The 19,745-nt window shown below is 37.8% G+C and overlaps 1 protein-coding gene across 1 annotated transcript; it reads right to left on the bottom strand.

Moving 5' to 3' along the window:
• Window positions 1-3,231: 3,231 nt before the first annotated feature.
• On the bottom strand, window positions 3,232-19,515 carry LOC146004107 (uncharacterized). Its single transcript, XM_083142771.1, has 5 exons — window positions 19,163-19,515; window positions 11,166-11,305; window positions 6,212-6,343; window positions 4,109-4,528; window positions 3,232-3,370 (listed from the first exon to the last, which is right to left on the bottom strand). Exons 1-5 carry the CDS (start codon window positions 19,513-19,515, stop codon window positions 3,249-3,251), a joined length of 1,167 nt encoding a protein of 388 aa, XP_082998897.1. The 3' UTR covers window positions 3,232-3,248.
• Between the last annotated feature and the right edge of the window lie 230 nt (window positions 19,516-19,745).

The raw sequence follows: 19,745 nt of genomic DNA, 5'->3' as shown, positions 1-19,745 counted from the left end.
CAAAGGTAAAGATTTTGTAGTCTTGCAAAATAAGAATAGAGGTGTAACATAATGCGATGTGTCTTGTGAGGCCAGTCATTGTTGGTTCTGAATGGAAGACAACCTAAAAGTTTTCCAAAAATCAACAATGACTTGATGTCGCACTGAAAGCAAGGACAACGAACTTGGTTGGTGAAGAAAGAATGTGCTCTCGAGCTTCGAACTTTCAGTGTCTCGGTGCAGTTGTTTTTGGGATACATTCCTTGAAATTGTGTATGCTGAAAATGTATGCCAACAATACAATCTACATTGTCTTAACAAAACTTGCTAAATTGAATTTTTCCAATATAGAGTAGACTGAGTTGTATGCACATATAATTATAAGAAACACAATACTTTGACTGACAGTTTATTTCCAGTAATCATTATTGAGTCTATATGAAGTATTCAGTCATTAAACTCATGTCACTGAACACATACTACGTGATTATAAACAAACACAATATTAATAAATTTTACGATGCAAAACTAAATTGTGGACCACTATATTTACCGAAGAGGAAGATACTGCAAACATTTTTTTTACTCCATATACGTGGTGTTTTTTTTTCAGCTTATGGTTGATTGGAAAGAGGGCGGTTACAACTCGCTCTTGACTATGGATTGAAATATTCGGATAAAATTTTATAGTAATATCGATACCGAATTATCGGGAGAATGTGCCCATTATCCGGATAGTTTTATAGTTTGGCCATTTTACGGACTCTCATCATGTTCTGTTCGTCATGTCCGTATTTCTACAGTACGGATTCTCAACGCATGCGTCATCCAATTTGTCCATTGATCCGTATTCTCCGCAAATGTTTACCTATATTTTGCCTACAACAGATCTCTGCATTGCTCACTTCAGTATAAATGCACATTATCTTCCGTCGTACCAAAACAACATAAAATATTTTAGTATATACTAGGGTAAGTTAAAAAGTAAATGCACTTTGGCCATAATTTTCCTCAGGCTGGACACACTGCCTTCAGTGCTCGAGTGCTAAAGTGTGGTACTTTTGTGGTCATGTGGCCGAGGTTTGATCTTAATCGCTTCATTTTTCTTTCTTTTGTAACAGAGTAAACGTGGCCGTGCTGCTGGTAAGCACCAAATCAAGAAAGCCTATGTGGAGTCAGCACTTTTGTTTCCTTATTTTTGAATGCCGGTCATTTGGGAAGAATATTCTTGAACCTTTATTTGATAATCATCTTCATAATTTCATAAACTATTCTTACCAGAATAACTTACTGAACTTGAAAAAGTAAATAGCAACATACTTTTTATCTGAATATTCCGACATCCGGATTAACAGTTGTATCCGAAACGAATACTATAGGATAGTTTGAAGTCCGATATCCGTAATCCGTATATTGGGGCCATCCCTACTTTTGATCCATACATCAAAAAACAGAACGTTGAACAAACTAAAAGGGGCAAAACATAGCAATGGCCACTAAAAGAAAGTCTTACACCCACTTTATGCACCTTCGAAATTTCTAGGCATATGCAAATTCATGAAAAACACGAAGATGTTCATAAGAAGCAAGATTAGTCTGAGATCAATGTTCATATTAGACTTTTTCACTTGAGATTAAAAAAAAATACTACATTAAAAGTATTCTAAGATTATTACATAACAAAATGCATTTAAAGTTCCCTGCTTAATAGATATCGTCTATTTTTAGTGCCGGCATGATGCAAAACTCTTCTGTATGCAAACTAGTAGAATTTCAGCGAAAAATGCAGGCTCAACCAGGACTAGAACCCGGGTCTCTGGCATAGCGTGCCATTTCTCAACCAGAGCTGGCTTAGTTGATAGAGCAACGGCAGGGTATGCCAGACACTCCGGCTTGAGTGTTGCTTGAGCCTGTAATTCTCGCTGAAACTTCTACATACATAGTACATCTCCTGTGTGTGACAAATTCTAAGGCTATACTTTACAGACATGACAAAACGATACACTTTTTATGAAAAATAAATTTATTAAATAATTTGTACAAACAATTATTAATCAATTTAGGGAAGTGAAACTAAATACACAAAGAAAGAAACGAAGGAGAATGAACATTTGAGAAGTCGTTTTGCTTATTAAATTTTTCCCCTTACGGATCACGACTCAATTTAACATCTATGTAACATCTCTGAATGGTACACACTACAAGGTGAATGCGAGGAAAGGGAAACATACGCAAATGAGCGGACGAGCCTCACGACCCAGTTACAACAATACGAACAAGAAACGCTGATATAATAAGGTGGTAACTACCTTTAGACAGAAATAACAGTCTTAAGCATGAATGCAAAGCTTTGTCGTTTGCGTATATCGCTGCAGACCTGCATTCAAATACAAGGCAGCTAAGGATGAATGTTTCAACTTGACCAATATAAGAATGCCGCTGTGGTTTTGGAGTCGAGTGAAGGGAGCGCGGGCGATGCATTCAGCTTTTTGCATTGTTACCGTGTTCCTGCGTTGCCAAATTGTGCAGCACTGTCAAAAGATACGAGAGCATGGGAAGCGAAAAGAGAAAACAAATGAATGTGCACTTGTTAAATTGGTATTTTATGCCCGTTTCCTCTTCAGTTTCATCTCTCATCGTTGCGATTAACTTGAAGAAGCAGAGAAGCAACTTGAGATAATATATATTGAATTCATTCACCGAAAATCCATCCTAAATGTAGCTACTATACACATGGAAAGATGTTTCACACACAAAATACAATTTTGAATTTTGTTTTTCAACTTAACCAATTCACGTAAACATGTAAAATATACGCATATAAGACCAGAAATGCTTAATTAGTTGAGTTGGCACATTAAATAATAGTCTTGTCTTTCCTTTTTTTCTTTCCCTTCATCCTGTCATCCAATCGTTCTGATTAACCTAACGGTACATATACAAGAGGTTAACGTTTAATTTAACTGGATTTACAAGAAAATATTCAGGAAACGCGGTGAGAAAGGAAGACGTAAATAGTTTCGAGTCAGCAAAGCAGAAAAGAGTCCGATAAATAGAAACAAATCTTGTCTCAGACTTGATTTAAGTCAGCCTGAAGTATTGTAACAAAATGCAAGATATTACCGGTTAAAAAAAAACAACTAATTTTCATGTCCACTACAGCATGAAACATTTCATCTCAAATTTTTCCTAAGAGAGTTCTTGGTAGTTTTAACATTTGTCCACTTAGACCAGATGTGAATAATCTTGAAGGCAGACAGCTACCATGCTCAGAAGAACCTCATGCAGCCTGTTCCCATTTGCATGTATCTAATCCGGAAGCCCTTTTCAATCTCAGGAGTTGTGATGTCATCACTGTGAAATCTGAGAACAATTGGTCCCGATGCATAACCTGGAAATTTAAGTTTGGTTAAAAAAATATTATGAACTTTAGAGTGAAAAAAATCATGCCAAAATACATGTTTCTCATTGCGAGCATCGTCACAGATTTATTCAACTTCCTGGCGTAAGTAAAATATAATTAAAAAATTATGGTGAGTGTTGCGAACAGATATAATTGAGTAAAAAGAGTATTCCGCCAAAACAAGATGGCGTCTTCGTCTAGCAAAGCTTTTCTAATATATCATACAATTTTAGCATGATACATTGCAGCGTGATATTTGAACATTTTATCCCTGGAGGGCGTTGTGCAAATATGCAATATCCTTGAACTTCGAAAGTAGTTCTGTATACCCCCCAACTGGAAATATTTCAAATACACTGTATAATTGTAGCTGCACATGAACATTATATTATTATTGTTATGGTTATGGGAAAGGTGTCTAAAATATTGCGTCTGGCATCATTTCTACTTCATACAATGTTCTCTTGAGTATTCTGTCTTAGAAGTGTGATCAGTTTCATGAATTAATTACTATTCTTAATGGTGGTACACTATCTGCAAATGAAAGAACTAGAGGGGTTATATCAGATGTTCTAGATGGCCATTACCGGACCGGATTGATCAACTTGCTCATTGCACTATACTAAATGTTGTCAACATTAATGTCATCTACTGGGGGTGAACGAAAGCTTCTATGAATTTATAAGAATGTTCTACACAGCCCACCTTAGGAAGAAAACTACCTACTTGTAACCGGCGAGGCGGTTGAGTTAGAGAAGAACGCTTCCCTCTCCAGCCTCGTCTTAAGCCGCTTGGATTCGGCGGCCACTGCATCTCCCGAAAGACTCCTCCCGCAGAACTTGTCAGCCGTTGACGTCCCGTGGAACCCCGTCCCTCCTCCAGGAATATGGAGATAGTCGTGAGAATCCAGATCGCAGGATGACGTCCCTGCTCTCCCGACCCCATCTTCCAGGTCCGAGTCTGCCGAAGATATGGAGAACGTGGAACCCGGGGACTGCTGGAACTCCATCATGCAGGTGTTTGGGGATCTCTTGATGCAAATGGCGTAGTCCAGGTTCGACTGATACAGACCCTCTCCATCGTTGTAGTTGAAGCTCTCGATGGTTCCGCTGAGGTCCTTGAAGTACTGTAGACATCCAACAGGAGCTGAAAAGTAGATGTGAAAAATACTCAAATTATGTAATACCAGATTGTGTTTGACCTCACGGTAGGCATAGAATTTCCACTAGCTATTAAGTTCATTTAACTTATAAATATATCATCGGCCGTAGGCTGGGAGCGCACAAACAAAAGGATGTGTGTGCTTGTGGTTAAAAATGTATACCACGAGCGCACAAAATTCATGACGATGTTGCCACGTTGTGTCAACTGTTTTTGCCTTTGAAGGGTCATATATTATGTGAATGGCTATATTCATCACACCCTATTCCATTTTAATAACCTCACTATCTCATAAAGAATTTGGCCTCGTAAGACGGGCAATGTATCGCTGCAGAAGGAGGAAGACCCCAGCAGACCCCAGAGACATAGTCGAAGCTAACCTAACCTAACCTAACCTAGCCATTACACAGTCATAGATGTGGCAACACAGCATTGGATGTTGTGCGCTCGTGGCACTTTTCATATACCACGAGTGCACACTTACACATTTTTGTGCGCTAGTGGACTGCACCCATATCATCGCCCAGGGTGGATTAATAGGGATCAGGATATTCAAGCTAAAAGTTAGCTGACGTCATCACGCGTAGGCCTTGACATTATAATTTGAACAGTTTCATGCAATTAATTTCTCACATGTGCGTTATCTTACGTCTTTGAAAGCGAATTGAAAAGAAAAGCACCCTAGAACGACTTTTTTGTGTAAATATCATTGTATGAGAATTCCAGAACAGAAAAATTACTCGACGTGTCTACCTAAACAGAATAAACGTACCAATGTCATATGACTACTACATGAAAAGTCTTTACTATAATAATAGGAAAACAAGTACAGTCCGGCTGCCTTAACCGAAACCATGGAAAGAAGTGCGCATGCGCCAACTGGACTTGTTCAATGTCAAAATAGGGGTCACGGCAGAAATCACAGACCTCTAATTACAGACTGAAAACAATGAGCTTTTGTTTGAAGCCATGCATAGTCCTGGGGCTAGAAAAATGGCGGAGATTCACATTAGAGCTTGTTAAGTTTTCATTTTTGTGAGGAAATTATTTGTATTCACTTGTGGAGTGTAATGTGTAGAGTTATATACTTCTTAGTAAACTTATAAAATTACAATCTTGTGTGGTGGAGTGACTCACAATATTCAAAATAGTTGTTACAACTAGTAATATGAAGATATGCACGCCGCCATGATAGTATATACCTCTCTACGAAATTTTTGGCTTAAAGTTGATCCATATAAAAAGGCTGACGTTTCCGATCTGGTACCTGGAGGTCTGTGGCAGCAATGGCATTTTCGGAAGGTAAGGGTTCCGTGAAAATAGTTTGCTGTGGAAACATCAATGAAGTAAGTAGAGATATGTTTCAAATTATGGAAGGGTTCAGAATTAAAATTTTAAAAAAAGCAAATGGTACCATAATGCATGGTGCATTACGATTAATTCTTTCTACAATTGAACGCTATGATAAAGATTCGTATTAAACCCATTTTACAATAATCAAGGAACAAATATCATCCATCAACAATACTTATCTCTTTTAATAACACGTCGACGCAGAGCTGTGGCAAGTTAAAATACGGTTCAATTTTAAAATGCTAAATGCAATGCACACTATTGAAAAAGAGGCAAGTGTATAGATAATACAAAGAATTGAAGAGTGACACTCACCAACAGCGCCCGGGTCCGATTTGCAGTTGATCTGAGTTGAACGAATTCTCCATTTGTAGGAAGCTGTCCCTGATGTCATCACCATGAGAGTCACAGAGGCACTGCCCACAGCGGCGTCCACAGGAAGGTAAACTGGAAAAAGAAGCTATTTATATCACGTTGTTTCTCTTCCTGGAATGATTCTTTGTCAAGTAGTCATCAAGTCGGAGAAATGTTAATATTTTGGGTGCGTTCCGAAAGTCATAACGAAACGAAACGAACTAATCGTTTTAAAGTAACTGGGCTTGTGAACCTGGTGAAACCAGTTACTTTACAGACTTATGGGACGCTCTAGACGAAAGCGCAGGCGCAACGTTTTGTTTATAGAAATTTTCCGCATGGCGTCCAGCGGAAGGCATGTCCTTCTGGCAGAAATAAACTCTACTGTGGACACTGTTACTCATTTTAATCACATTGTAAGAACAGTCGAGTCACACTCATCTTGGGCATGTTGCTTCATATCGCTCTCTGTTAATACAATTCCCGAACTAGTGCAGTCTGAAACCATCATGCACAAGCGTTGTGTGCAGGCAGCAGACGATTCTCACCGAACAAAATAGCCGCCTGATCCGTGCGTTTGATGAATCTCGTTCTTACATGAGACGCCGTTTCTGACGTCCCATTAATCATGCGCTCACAGAGAGGAATCGACATGACGCGCGTGCCTGCCAAGCGATGGGGAGTTAGTTTGACCATCGACTGTCAGTAATACAGGCACGTTACGCACACACAGCAGTCATAGCTCGTCCAGTGTCGAAAAGAAATGGAGATATCGAAGCAGCTTGTTCGCGTGTGTTTGTTGTATGACTTTAAAGTGGGCCTGTCAGCCGCCGCATCAAGTCGCCGCATTTGCCAGACATTTGGGGAGAATGCCGTGAACGAACGCACTGCCAGGCATTGGTTCCAGAAATTCCGTTCGGGAGATGTGAGCCTTTCGGATGAACCTCGCAGTGGACGACCACGTGTGTTGGATGACGAGGCCCTAAAAGCAGCCATCGAGAAGGACAGTGGCCTAATGTGTGATGAACTTGCAGAAAGGTTCCATGTTTCCGCTGAAACAGTCAGACTGCACATGCATGGGATAGGGAAGTCATACAAGTTAAGCAAGTGGGTATCCCACACATTGTCGGCAGGATGTCCTTGCTCACTCGGCACCTGAACACACCCATATTTGATCACTTGCTCACTGGTGACGAAAAGTGGGTCCTCCCAAGCGTACCAGACATTGGTTGTCGCCACGCGACCCTGTTCCTCGCACCTCAAGACCACCTCTGCACCCACGAAAGATTATGCTCTCTGTATGGTGGAATTGTCGGCAAGTGGGGCATTACGAGCTCCTTCCACCTGGTCAGACCATCACTGCTGACCTCTACTCTCAGCAGTTGCAAAGGGTGCACCGTGCATTGCGGCAGGAGGAGCCGGCATTGGTGAATCGCAAGGATGTGCTGTTCCTACACGACAATGCCAAGCCAAATGTGGCAAAGAGGACCTGGGAGACCCTTCAGCAACTTGGCTGGGAGACACTGTGCCATCCACTATATTCACCGGACCTTGCACCAACAGATTATCACCTGTTTCATTCCCTCGACAACCACCTCCGTGGGAGATCCTTCGAAAATGAGGGAGACCTACGGAACGCAATCACGGACTTCTTTGCATCCAAGCCCGCCGAGTTTTATCACCAGAGTATTGTGCAGCTGCAGGAACGTTGGCAAAAGGTGTTGGATGCTGATGGAGATTACTTCGAAACCTAAAGGTCCACTGTATTGCTCTTTCTTTATCATTGCTCTAGAACGGCAATAACTTTTTTGCTTACCTTGTACTTTAAAAATCATAAGATTGACATTGAATTGAAAATATCTTCGCGCTGTTGAGAAGTTCAGATTTGATTCCACTATTTAAATAAAAACTAGATTCGCTTTGCTTCCTTTCCATAAACATCTATCACTGTGTTGATGAACAGTTCTCTGTCGTCTTGAATTTCTTCACAATGCACAGATATCAGAGTCCACTTAATCTGCTTTCCTGCATGGCACATTTGATCAATGTTTTTACGCTGAGAAGGATACTGTAACAAAAAGTATTTAAAATTACCGTCCGTGAATTGTCAGATACCGGCTCCGAGAAGTTTCCCGGCGTTTTGGGATATCGAATGGTCGAGAAATTTAAAATTCTTAGTATTTTCTGCAGTATAAGTGTCTGATATTTCTTGAAATTAACAGTTTTTATTTCAGAATTTAAAACCAATCACTTGAAGGGTAAATAGATTGTAGAAATCGAAATTTTCACCGTGTAGGGAAACTTCGAAAGTTTCACGTCCCAAAGATTTCCTGGCTTGGTCAGGAAATGGCGAAAGTCGGGGTTACGAAATTTATCTTCTCAATTCCATCCCGAGCAAAAAAAAAAAAAAAAAAAAAAAAGTCCTGTGGCCAACATGATTTTAATGCCTCTGGTGAAAATGTTCTGTCGTTACTTTGCTGGACATTGTAGTAATTGATGAAACATACTGTGTAAGTAACAGAAAACAATATTTTATGAATTTGTAACAAAATATCACTACAATTTCACCATTCGAATAAATGAACTTTTCATAGATATCTCAAGGGAGCAAGTGCTTCTCCCCGCGGGTGCCCTTGAGGCATGTATCCTCCCGTTTCGCCTTATTGCGTTTTCACCTCCCCCAATAGAATTTCAAATGATTTATGTGACACGAACTTTCTAAGGCGAAACGGGACATCCCAGTTCACCATATCCTGTTTCGCCTTACACACAAAAAATTTCCCACCTGGGTCAATCCATATCAAGTCATACAACATGGTTGCTTAACTATTTTTAAAAAAGTTTATTTTTTGTGTGGTGTGAGCCTCATTTGTTGGCAGTTCAGAACCACTGTTATTTTATTTTTACTATCACCGATTTGAGGATGGCAGGTAATTATTTTATCATGGCGCGCGTCATTTTCTCCATTCGTAAGCATCAGCGGAAACTTTTTTATCTCAGCTCTGGTAAGTCCTACGACAATGAGACAAAATCTGTGAGGTTAAGCACATTATAGGCAGTAATTATATTTCTGTGTAATTTTCTAAATTTTATTCTTTCATCATAAATTGTAAGGTCAAAATTGTATATTTTAATCGCTCAAAATGACATTTTCGGACATTTTTTTTTTAGGGGGAAGGCAGTTTGACACTTGAATTTTTTGTGCAAGTACCTGTGTGCCAGTATGTCAAAATTATTTGAAGCTTGAGACTTTAATATATTTTTTTTCTACAGGGTCATAAACATGTACTTTTTGTTAAAACATCCAAGTTCAGGGTTAAATATCTCTGGTGGGCAGTTGTTTGAAAATCTGAAATTTGTACATAATACAGTACTCTATGATAAGTAACTTCAGTAAAAATTTTGAGTTTGAGATTCAATTGGGTTAAGAGATACAAAACTCGTGAAAACTTCAATATTTTGCATTAAATATGGTATGCCTAATTTCATTTCTTATTAACATTTTGTTTTAAAATTTTGCAAACTGTAATTTGGAATGTCAATGAACAACATTTCAATCCTGAAATGGAGCTACAATAAAGTATATTATACGAGGGCGTGCTGAAAAGTAAAGCTTCCTATGTTTTTATTTTCTTTGTTACCTTGTAAACACATTTTGGATTTTGAGCAACCATACATTGCACTTATAAGACCTTTCCATTTCTCCATTGAAGGTTTCAAACTTCTATCGCCAGGGGGTGCTGAACTATAGCGAGGAAAATGGCAGCATGTAACCATGCAATGTTGGTGAAGCGCCTGAAGTAGCGTGCCGTGATCGAGTTTCTAAATGCAGAAAATGTGCTACAAATTAATATTCATCTGAGACTGAAGGCATTTTGTGGGGATGAATGTGTAGATTAACACGATTCCAATGACCTCCATCGGTTGCAGTACGCGGCCTTCCACTCCATTCTCTCGCATACGCTGAGAGTTCTTCAGCTGGGGTTTTCTTTACGAGCATGAAAAGCCCAAGATCGCACAGTACTGATCTCTGCGCATTCATCCCCATAAAGTGCCTTCAGTCTCAGATGAATATCAATTTGTAGCACATTTTCTGCGGTTAGAAACTCGATCACGGCACGAGTATTTTTGTGTGTAAGGCGAAACAGGATAAGGCCAAATAGGATGTCCCGTTTCGCCTTAGAAAATTAGTATCACATAAACCACGCGAAATTGTATTGGGGAAGGTGAAAACGCAATAAGGCGAAACGGGCCGTATCCCTTGAAGTGAAGCTAACTTACATGATTAGCGTTGTTTCAAGGGTTAACTTGTCAGTAATCTCTCGTGGTACCCAGACAAGACCTCATAGAAAACGAGACAGATCCCTGTAAAATCAAGACAATAAATACTTAGTGTGCGAGATGCATGATATTTGAAAGCTAAAATTTTGTCGGTTCGATATCATCCATAAGGCAAACCCAATTTGAGTTTGGTATAATACTATATTACAATGGCATTTTATACGTTTTCCGAGCTGTTGAAGTTTGTGAGATAATTCATCACACGACATAGACGAAGTACTCTTAAATGACTGTTTTAGTTATTTTAAGCCGCTTACGGCCTCCCCGATGGCACAGTGGTAGCGTCATTGCCTTGTAATCAAGAGGTCCGGGGTTCGATTCCCGATGGAGGCACACAGTGGTCCGGATCCCCTTAATGTGTATAAAGTGGACTTAAAACACCAACTCAATTCAATCCTTTTCTACCACACGGATTAATCACGATTATCAGGATGAACTGATGAAGCTAATGCTAAGACAAGCAATGATAAATTCATGCTTGATCAGGGCTCGAACCTAGAACCTCTGACACCTGTGCTGCAGAGGCCGGTTAGTGTACTTAAAGTTACAAGCAATACTTTCAATACAAACTCACTGTGCTGTCCACTGTTCTCGCCGCAAAGCTCCGATAGGCCGAATCCATTGGGTAATGACGTCAGCACCATGAATCTATCGTGCCTGCAAATACCCATACTGCGATGGGGTCCAGCCATGGAGAAATCTTGAAGGTCAAGCCTGGAATCAATCACAAAAGTTTAGACAATACGAGATGATAATTCTGATCAATTCAAACATGAGTCTAATCTTCTTACATATTTCTCACCTTCTGAGTAACTACAATTAGTCACTTTTCAGTTTTGTGTTAATGAATTCTGATACAAAAACGCATAATATTCTGTCTTGAATTTTGTTCACTATTTTGAGTTGAAACTCAAGCTTGTTGGAGATTCTTCCTTCACGCACTTTGTCTCATACACAAGAGCAATAAAGTAATTTACCAAACAACTAGCAGAATTTGTTGTTCAGTTGGCATTGTAGGGATGCCAGAAGGTGAGCGGGCGGGCGAAATACCTATTTTTCAGGTGAGGTCTACTGTGGTGATCATAGCTGTTAACATTTTCTCGATTTCATTCTTTCTCCATTTCTCTATCTTTATTTCTTCTCTCTTCTTTCTTCCTCTCTTTAACTCTTATCTTTCTCTTCTGTTTCTCTATCTTCATATTTTCCCATTTCCCCATCTTTCTTCTGTTTCTTTTTCTTTAGCTTTTTCTATCTTTCTTTATATCTTCCTTTCTTTATCTTGTTTCTTAATATTTCTCTTTCTCTATGTCTTCCTATTTTTTATACTGCTCTCTATCTTTCTTCCTCTTTAACTATTTCGTTTTAACTTACTTTCTTTATCTTCTTCTATTTATTTCCATTTTCTTTTCTTTCTTGTGTCTCTGTTTTTCCTTATTTTGTTTCTCCTTCTTTCTCTTTTCTATTTATTTCTACCTTTCTTTCTTTCATTCTTCTGTTCCTCTATTACTTTCTCTCATTCCTTCTATCTCGATATCTCTCTTTTTATTCTTGTGTGTGTGTGTGTGTGTGTGTGTGTGTGTGTGTGTGTGTGTGTGTGTGTGTGTGAGAGAGAGAGAGAGAGAGAGAGAGAGAGAGAGAGAGAGAGAGATACTTGTCATATTATTAATTATTCAGGAAATCCTCATGTAGGCTATATGGATGGGCTAAGATTATTCCACAGTGGGCTGGAGCGCACCTTCTAGCGACACTCCCGGCGCACACAAACATATGCCGTCAAGATGCCGATGATCAGACTTTTTGTTGAAAATTCTAGAATTGCATTTGAAACATAAACCGATACTACGAGGGTCACTATTTATATTTTGAGCCTAACAATGAAAAAACAGGAATTTGGCATTGAAAACTGATTTATTATTTTTCGAAGTATTCTCCTTTATGGTCAATACACTTTTGCATTCGTTCGAACCATTTGTCAAAGCAGTTTTTCCAATCTTCTTGAGACACCTCCATAATATAATTTTTGAACGCATCAACGGTGTCTTGCGCCGACGAAAATCGTTGTCCACGCAATTTATTCTTGACATTCGGGAACAAGAAGAAGTCATTGGGTGCCAAATCAGGACTGTACGGCGGACGACACATCAATTCGATTTTTTGACTGTTCATAAAGTCTGTTGTTAGACGAGATGTGTGACAGCTGGCATTGTCTTGATGAAGAATGATCCGACGGTGTTTGTTTGTTTTCCGTATTTGACCGAAGACCTCTGGCAAACAAATTGTTGTGTACCATTCAGAGTTTACCGTTCTACGTTCCTCTAAAGGCACAGTTGCCACATGACCAGTTTTACCGAAAAAACAGGCGACCATTTGTCGATGTGCTTCGAGCGCGAACAACTTTTGTTGGATTGGGTTCATCTTCAAACACCCATACAGTCGACTGCTGTTAACGTTCCGGCTCATATGCATATATCCATGATTCGTCACCTGTTACAATCTTATATACGTCTCATGAAGCACCACGATTGTATTTATTGAGCATTTGTTTGCACCAATTGACTCGAGCTTCTTTTTGAGTTTTTGTCAAATTGTGTGGGATCCAACGAAAACATACCTTTCTCACAGCTACATGATCATGTAATATTTTATATATGCTGGTGGAACTAATGCCTATGGTTGCCTCAATCTCACAGTATGTCACATGACGATCTTGCAGTATTAGGTTTTGCACAGCATCAATGTATGACGACGGGAAGTAATAAGAATCAGTTTCCTTGACTTACTCTTTATTCAATACGAACACGTAATTACAGGTATTACACCCCGTACAAACGTCAAGGCACTGCTCGATTCCCAGTCCGACGTCGAGCGATCTGCCGTTTCAACTGCTAGCACCGCCCCCTTTCCACCTCGCTCGAGCCACGAGGCATGAGGAGCTCTGAGGTAGTCTACCACGTCACAGCGACGATCCTACCTCAATACACTCGAGTACAAAAATAATCAAATAATACAACTGTCATAACTCCCCTCTCTTGGGAGAAAAATTTCCTTCAAGTAAAATTTTTACAAAATAAAATACCCATTTATAATTTACACATCGTTATGTTATCTACACTCATACTTTGTGTAGTTACAGTTAAACTGGTATACATCATGATCAAATATACTGGATATAATCAATACAACAACATTTATGTTAAAGAAAATATAAAAATAGCAAATAAATATAAATAATTTGAAACAAAATCTAAATCTTTCTTTGATCTACCCAAAACAAATGTTTGTACAATTTTGGATTTAGTTTTTCCAATTGGCTTAAATAACAACTTATCTTTTCAACGGTACAATTCCAGATTTTTAGATTATCACTGTGATGGTTACCACTGATATTGCCAGTTTTCAAATCTATTACAATGTATACATTAGTTGCTTGTTTGTCAATTACCATATACGGGCCTTCATAGACCTCACAGTACTTTTTAGTGCGATTTTCTAGGAGGCTGCTAAGATAATGTGTTTTTACAAATACCAGGTCTTTTATTTTAACTTCAGGTCTATTTTCTTGTTGTAAGTTGTACTTGTCATTTTTTTCTTCCTTGCTTGGAAACCTTTTACAAAAGCCATGTATAGTTTGTCTTTCCACAGAGAAATTTCATTAGGCGGTAAATTAAAATGATTCAAAATACATGAGTTAAGATCTCTGTTTAGTTGTAACTCTGAGGGAGCAAATCCTAGCTGTGTGTGTACACTATCATTTAATAAGCTTACCACTACATCTATATATTTCGGCCACTCTTTGTGTTTGTTTTTACAAAAAACACGCATAAGCCGGTTGAGTTCGGAATGAATTCTCTCAACTAAATTAGAACTAGGGTGATATATTGGGGTATACGCCAATTTTATACCTAAGCTTGTTAAAGTGTCCACATATTTGTTAGAATGAAACACCGTGGCGTTATCACTAACCAACCTGTGTGGAATGCCAAAATGCCTGACATATCCTTCTAGCAAGGCTTTTACAATACTGTTGGCTGTACTTGACCTCATTGGATAAGCGAACAGATATTTAGTGTTAGCATCTTGTAAGGTTAGAAGAAACCTTTCTCCTTGCGAACCTTTAATTAATGGTCCTTGTATATCTAAAAACAAAATAGTTTCACCTTGGTTACAATGTTGTTGGAATATGCCCTTGGGCGGATGTCTACTCGGCTTCGTTCTCATACATAGTTCACAATCTTTGATATAACTCAGAATACCTTTTCTCATACCAGGCCAAAAGTACAGTTTCCTAACTCTTCTGAGTACCTTTTCACAACCAAAGTGGCCCATATTGTCATGATAATTCCTCAGTATTACCGAAACTAAAGATTGAGGTATACATATTTTCCAGATGTTCTCAAAGTGAAAATCTCTTATCATCAAAATTCCATTGCATACTTTATAAAACTTTTTCCAATTTCTACACCTTTGAGGTAAACTTACACTTACACTTTCACAATTGTTCAAATAATCAATAATAGGTTGAAATAACTTATCATTGTACTGTTCTTGGACTAACAACTCTACAGGTATATCCAATACTTCATTTTTAAACCTTACATTATTGTTGATGTGCATCAAAATCGGCTCTGACTCTGAAAATTGTCTGGACAATAAGTCCGCTAGGCCATTGTCAGATCCTTTGCAGTATTCTACAATGAACTGGTATTTTTGAAGTTGAAGGGACCAACGCAATAAGCGAGGGTTCCAATTCTTCGAATGGTTCAGCCAAGTGAGACACTTATGATCACAAACTAAAGTAAATTCTTTACCCAAAAGATATTGATTACATTTCTCAATACAAAATAAAAGACTTAAACATTCTAGCTCGGTTATGGTGTATTGTTTCTCATAACCTTTCAGTGTACGACTTACATAACTTATTATTCTTTTCTCATCATCAATTATTTGATACAAATATCCTCCGATGCCAAGTAAGGAAGCATCTCCCTGGACATAAAACCTTTGATTAAGATCAGGATGAAATAGTTTAGCATCATTAGAAATTTCTTGTTTGAGCAAATCAAAACTCTCTTGTTCCTTCTTAGTCCATATCCATTTCTTACCTTTCCTTAACAATTCATATAAAGGTGCACATATGGTAGCAAAGTTTGGAATGAATCTTCTCATCCAAGAGAAACAACCTATTATTTTTTGAAGTGTCTTTACATCCTTCGGAGTAGGAAGGTTGAGAATAGCCTCTACTCTTTCTGGATTTACTCTTATACCTGTTTTGTCAATAATGTGACCCAAGTACAATAACTTTTCTTTACAGAGGAATGTCTTTTTGAGACGTACAGTCATACCAGACTCTCTTAATTTAGAAAATACACTTCTTAAATGTTCTATGTGACTTTCTAAAGATTCACTTCTAATGCATAAATCATCAACATAAATGATAACATTCTCTGACAGAATGTCGCCTAATACCTTGGTCATTGCCATCGTAAATGCTTGTACTCCATTACATGTACCAAATACTAAACGTTTGTATTGGTATTGTCTACCTTCAAACAAAAATGCAGTATACTTTTTAGATGACTCCGACAACAAAATCTGGTGAAATCCAGAGGACATATCGATCAGTGATACATATGGTCTACCAACAAATCCTTGTAATGCCTCTTCAATATTAATTGGTCTAATTTGACTAACTTTTTGGTGTTGATTAATATTCCTGAAGTCAGTACATACTCTTACACTTTTATCAGACTTAGGAACTATTACTAGTGGATTTAAATAAGGTGGATCAGAAAGTTCTATAATGTCCCACTCAAGTAATTTTTGAATATGATCTCTAACATTTTGTCTGTAATGATAAGGTATTCGATATGGCTTAGAAACTAAAGGTTCTGTTGTATCTAATTCAATATGATGTTCATATTTAGTACATAAACCAGGTTTTTCATCAAACAACATCCTAAATTCAAGTAACAAATCAAACAGTTGGTTCTTTTCATCTTCACCGAGTATTTCAGCTTGCATAGCTTTTAATTTAAGATCTTCTACACTAGCAACAGTTATTTCCTCCTTTGACTTTTGTGTCACATTAAGACAACTACTCTCTGCCTCTTCACTCACATCAAAAGTTGGACAAGATATAGGTAATAATTTAACTAACCTTTCACCTTGTTTGGTGTGTAACAATAAAGAATTTTCCTTGAAGTTTACAAGAGCCTCTACATTATACAAAAAATCTAAACCTAAAAGGATGTCTACTGTCAAATCTTTGACGACAACAAACTGAACAAAAAACATAATATCTTCAATTTCTATATCCACACAAAATTTTCCAAGTACTTTCTGTTTTCTTTTTCCAGAATAGTCAACCAAAATAATATCTTCTATTGGCTCTAATTTAGGTCTGGTGACTTCGCTAGTAATACTTTTCCATTTGTTCTCTGACATCAAACAAATGTCACTACCACTATCTACTAAGCATTTACTCTCTATCCCCTTAATATTTGCAAAGATAGACGTTGTATTCTTGACTTTGTTCCTGAGGTTTACAGGTAACATTAAATTATTAGAACTATATTTCGCTTCGTCTTCTAACAAGTCTTCATAAAAATTAATATCTACCCTACATACATTTTTAAGGCATGATTCACAGTTTGCTTTACTAGAATTTTCATTACAAAGTTTGTTTCTTAAATCTTCAGTATTAAGATTGGCTACTGACACAATATTCTCATCTTCGTCTATGCTGTTCTGTGTCACAATAACAATAGACTCACTATCTAGTTTAAAGGTTGTTCAGGCACAAACCAGGGCGCATTCACCCTAAGTGAAGACCCACCATTACCATTTTCTATTTCTTCCCTAGTACTAGATCTAGGTTCACTTCTTTGAGGATTGTTTTGAACATCATCGTGTGACACAGTGTTTGTACTAGTATTTCTATACCTAGGTCTACTATTATCAGCATTTATACGATTTTGGTTACTATAATTGTATCTACCTCGAAAGTTACTGTTTCTATAGTTATTACCAGAATATGGAAAACGGTTTACTCTCCAAGATCTCTGACCAGATCTACTATCATTACTACTATTATTATCAGTGGCATATCTCCTGAAATTGCCAGAATTCCTTACATTAGTCTCATGGCTTGTATTAGAATTTTGCATATTGCTTACTCTAGATTGATTATTTCTTTTAGTTTCATTAACAACTTGTACTTGTCTAATACCAACAGGCCTTCCATCTATCCTACTTTCACCTTCAGCACTTGCATACAGAGCTTCATGACGCGCAAACAATTCCGCAGCTGTACCAAGACTAATATCAGGTTGATTTAAGATTGCTTCTCTAACTCTATTTGGTAACTGTTGGGCTACTAAAATAGTTTTTTGCTGTTCTGGCATGTCTGGCTGAATGGAATTAAGTAAATTAATCTGTGACCAGAAATAATTTAACAGAGTTTGTCTACTTTCTTTGCTGTATCTCTTGCACAAGACATTTGCAAGACATGTTGACTTCCACGATGCACTTTCAAAGGCATTAAGGAAAAGAACCTTAAAAGAACTATAATCTACAATGTGTAGTTTCTCCTGAGAGAACCAATTTTTAGCAACACCTTTCAAAAGCATTGGTACATACTTCATGTAATCTTTTTTGGGAACATTTAACATATCCAAGCGATCCTCAACCTCTTGAAGAAATTGTGACGCCAAATAATCCATCCTAGTTGCAGTAAATTTAGGTAACCTATCTAGATCAAAGTACTTAAGTGTACTAGGTACAAACTTCCTTCTGTAACTACTACTTTTGTGATCAGTTCCACTTTCCGAACTACTATCATGAAATTTATCTCTTGACATGCTTTTTGTAACTCTACCTGTCTTATAGCTACTTACAGATTTACGTTTAAGCCCCCTTAACTGAACTTTAGTTTCAGAGCTAGAAGATTTTACATCTGAATCAGATTCTCCTTTACGTAATGGTCTTTGCTTTCTAAACGTGATATATTCAGTTTTTTCAATGGGTAAAGAAGCTTTCCTTGCTTCCCTTTGCTGTTCAGACAATCTAGGAACATCAGGACTAACTAAGCCTTGTACTCTAGTTTCTAATCCTAAAGAAGATTTTACCGGTTCAGCACTTACTCTTAAAATGGAAAAATCATTCGTTAAATCTCTAACTTGATACCGAATATTCTCCAGCTTATCATCTAGAACCTCATATTTGTTAGTAATCTCTGTAAGTTGTTGTAAGCAACCCTTAACAGTAATGTCATTACTAGATATTTTCTGTTGAACGGTTTGAACGGTCAAGTTTAGATCTTGAATAGTTTGTCCAGACTTAACACTAATTTCGTTAAATTTACTATTCAACTCAGCAATAGCAACTTCATGTCCACTAATGTTATTAAACAACTCCTTCATACTACTTTCATTTCCATGTACAAGGTTGACTAAACTTTCAAACTTCTTTTGATTTATTTCGAGTGTTTTCTTAATTTCTACGCATTCATTTTCTACCTGTTTTACATGAGAATCGAAAACCTCTCTCAATTTTTTATGTTGATTTACACACGTAACAGAAACCTCGTTTATCTTCTCTTCCAATTTCGTGCTCAAGTTGACCACTTGTTCCTTTAGTTCATGGGCGCATTCCTTTGTTTCGACCAAATTATCAGACACTTTCTTTTCGACTCGTGCTTCCAATAATTCGAAGTCTTGCCTTAAGAGGCCTATGCTGGTGCCTACATTACTTACACTGGCCTCAACACTATTAATATCCGCTTTGACGTTACTTTCAACACTGTTAATATCAGCTTTGACATTAGCTTCAACACTATTAATATCAGCTTTCACACTACTAACTTGTTCCGCGAGTCTAGCTTCAAATTGTTTAAAGAGAAACTCCAATTCCTTTTTTGTAGCCATTTTCAATTTCCGTTACTGCTAGCTAAGAATTTTAGTCGCAGTATTCAGTACAACTATTTTATAGTTTCGGTGCTACAATCACAGCGCGATAAAGTTATTCGTCATTCTTCTTTTCCACATAGAAAAAGTTCAGTACTTACGTTCCAACATCACAGACGAAAAAGTTGAATTCTTCCATCTCACAGCTACAACCAGATTCTAACGACGTAGACGATCGAGTCCTCCTGTTC

The sequence above is a fragment of the Lepisma saccharinum genome, chromosome 21 (genome assembly GCF_977018435.1).
Source record: "Lepisma saccharinum chromosome 21, izLepSacc3.1, whole genome shotgun sequence".
NCBI classification, from domain to species: domain Eukaryota; kingdom Metazoa; phylum Arthropoda; class Insecta; order Zygentoma; family Lepismatidae; genus Lepisma; species Lepisma saccharinum.
Note: the sequence above shows the minus strand (reverse complement) of the source record. Positions and strands in the feature narration are given on the sequence as shown.

Bases quoted from the DNA above. Each gene is read 5' to 3' on its own strand.
- LOC146004107 (XM_083142771.1), bottom strand. From the start codon at position 19,515: ATGGCTACAAAAAAGGAATTGGAGTTTCTCTTTAAACAATTTGAAGCT. The intron at 4,529-6,211 runs GTGAGTGTCACT...TCTACTTTTCAG, and splicing joins ATCGGACCCGGGCGCTGTTG to CTCCTGTTGGATGTCTACAG. The intron at 3,371-4,108 runs GTAGGTAGTTTT...TTAAATTTCCAG, and splicing joins AACCGCCTCGCCGGTTACAA to GTTATGCATCGGGACCAATT.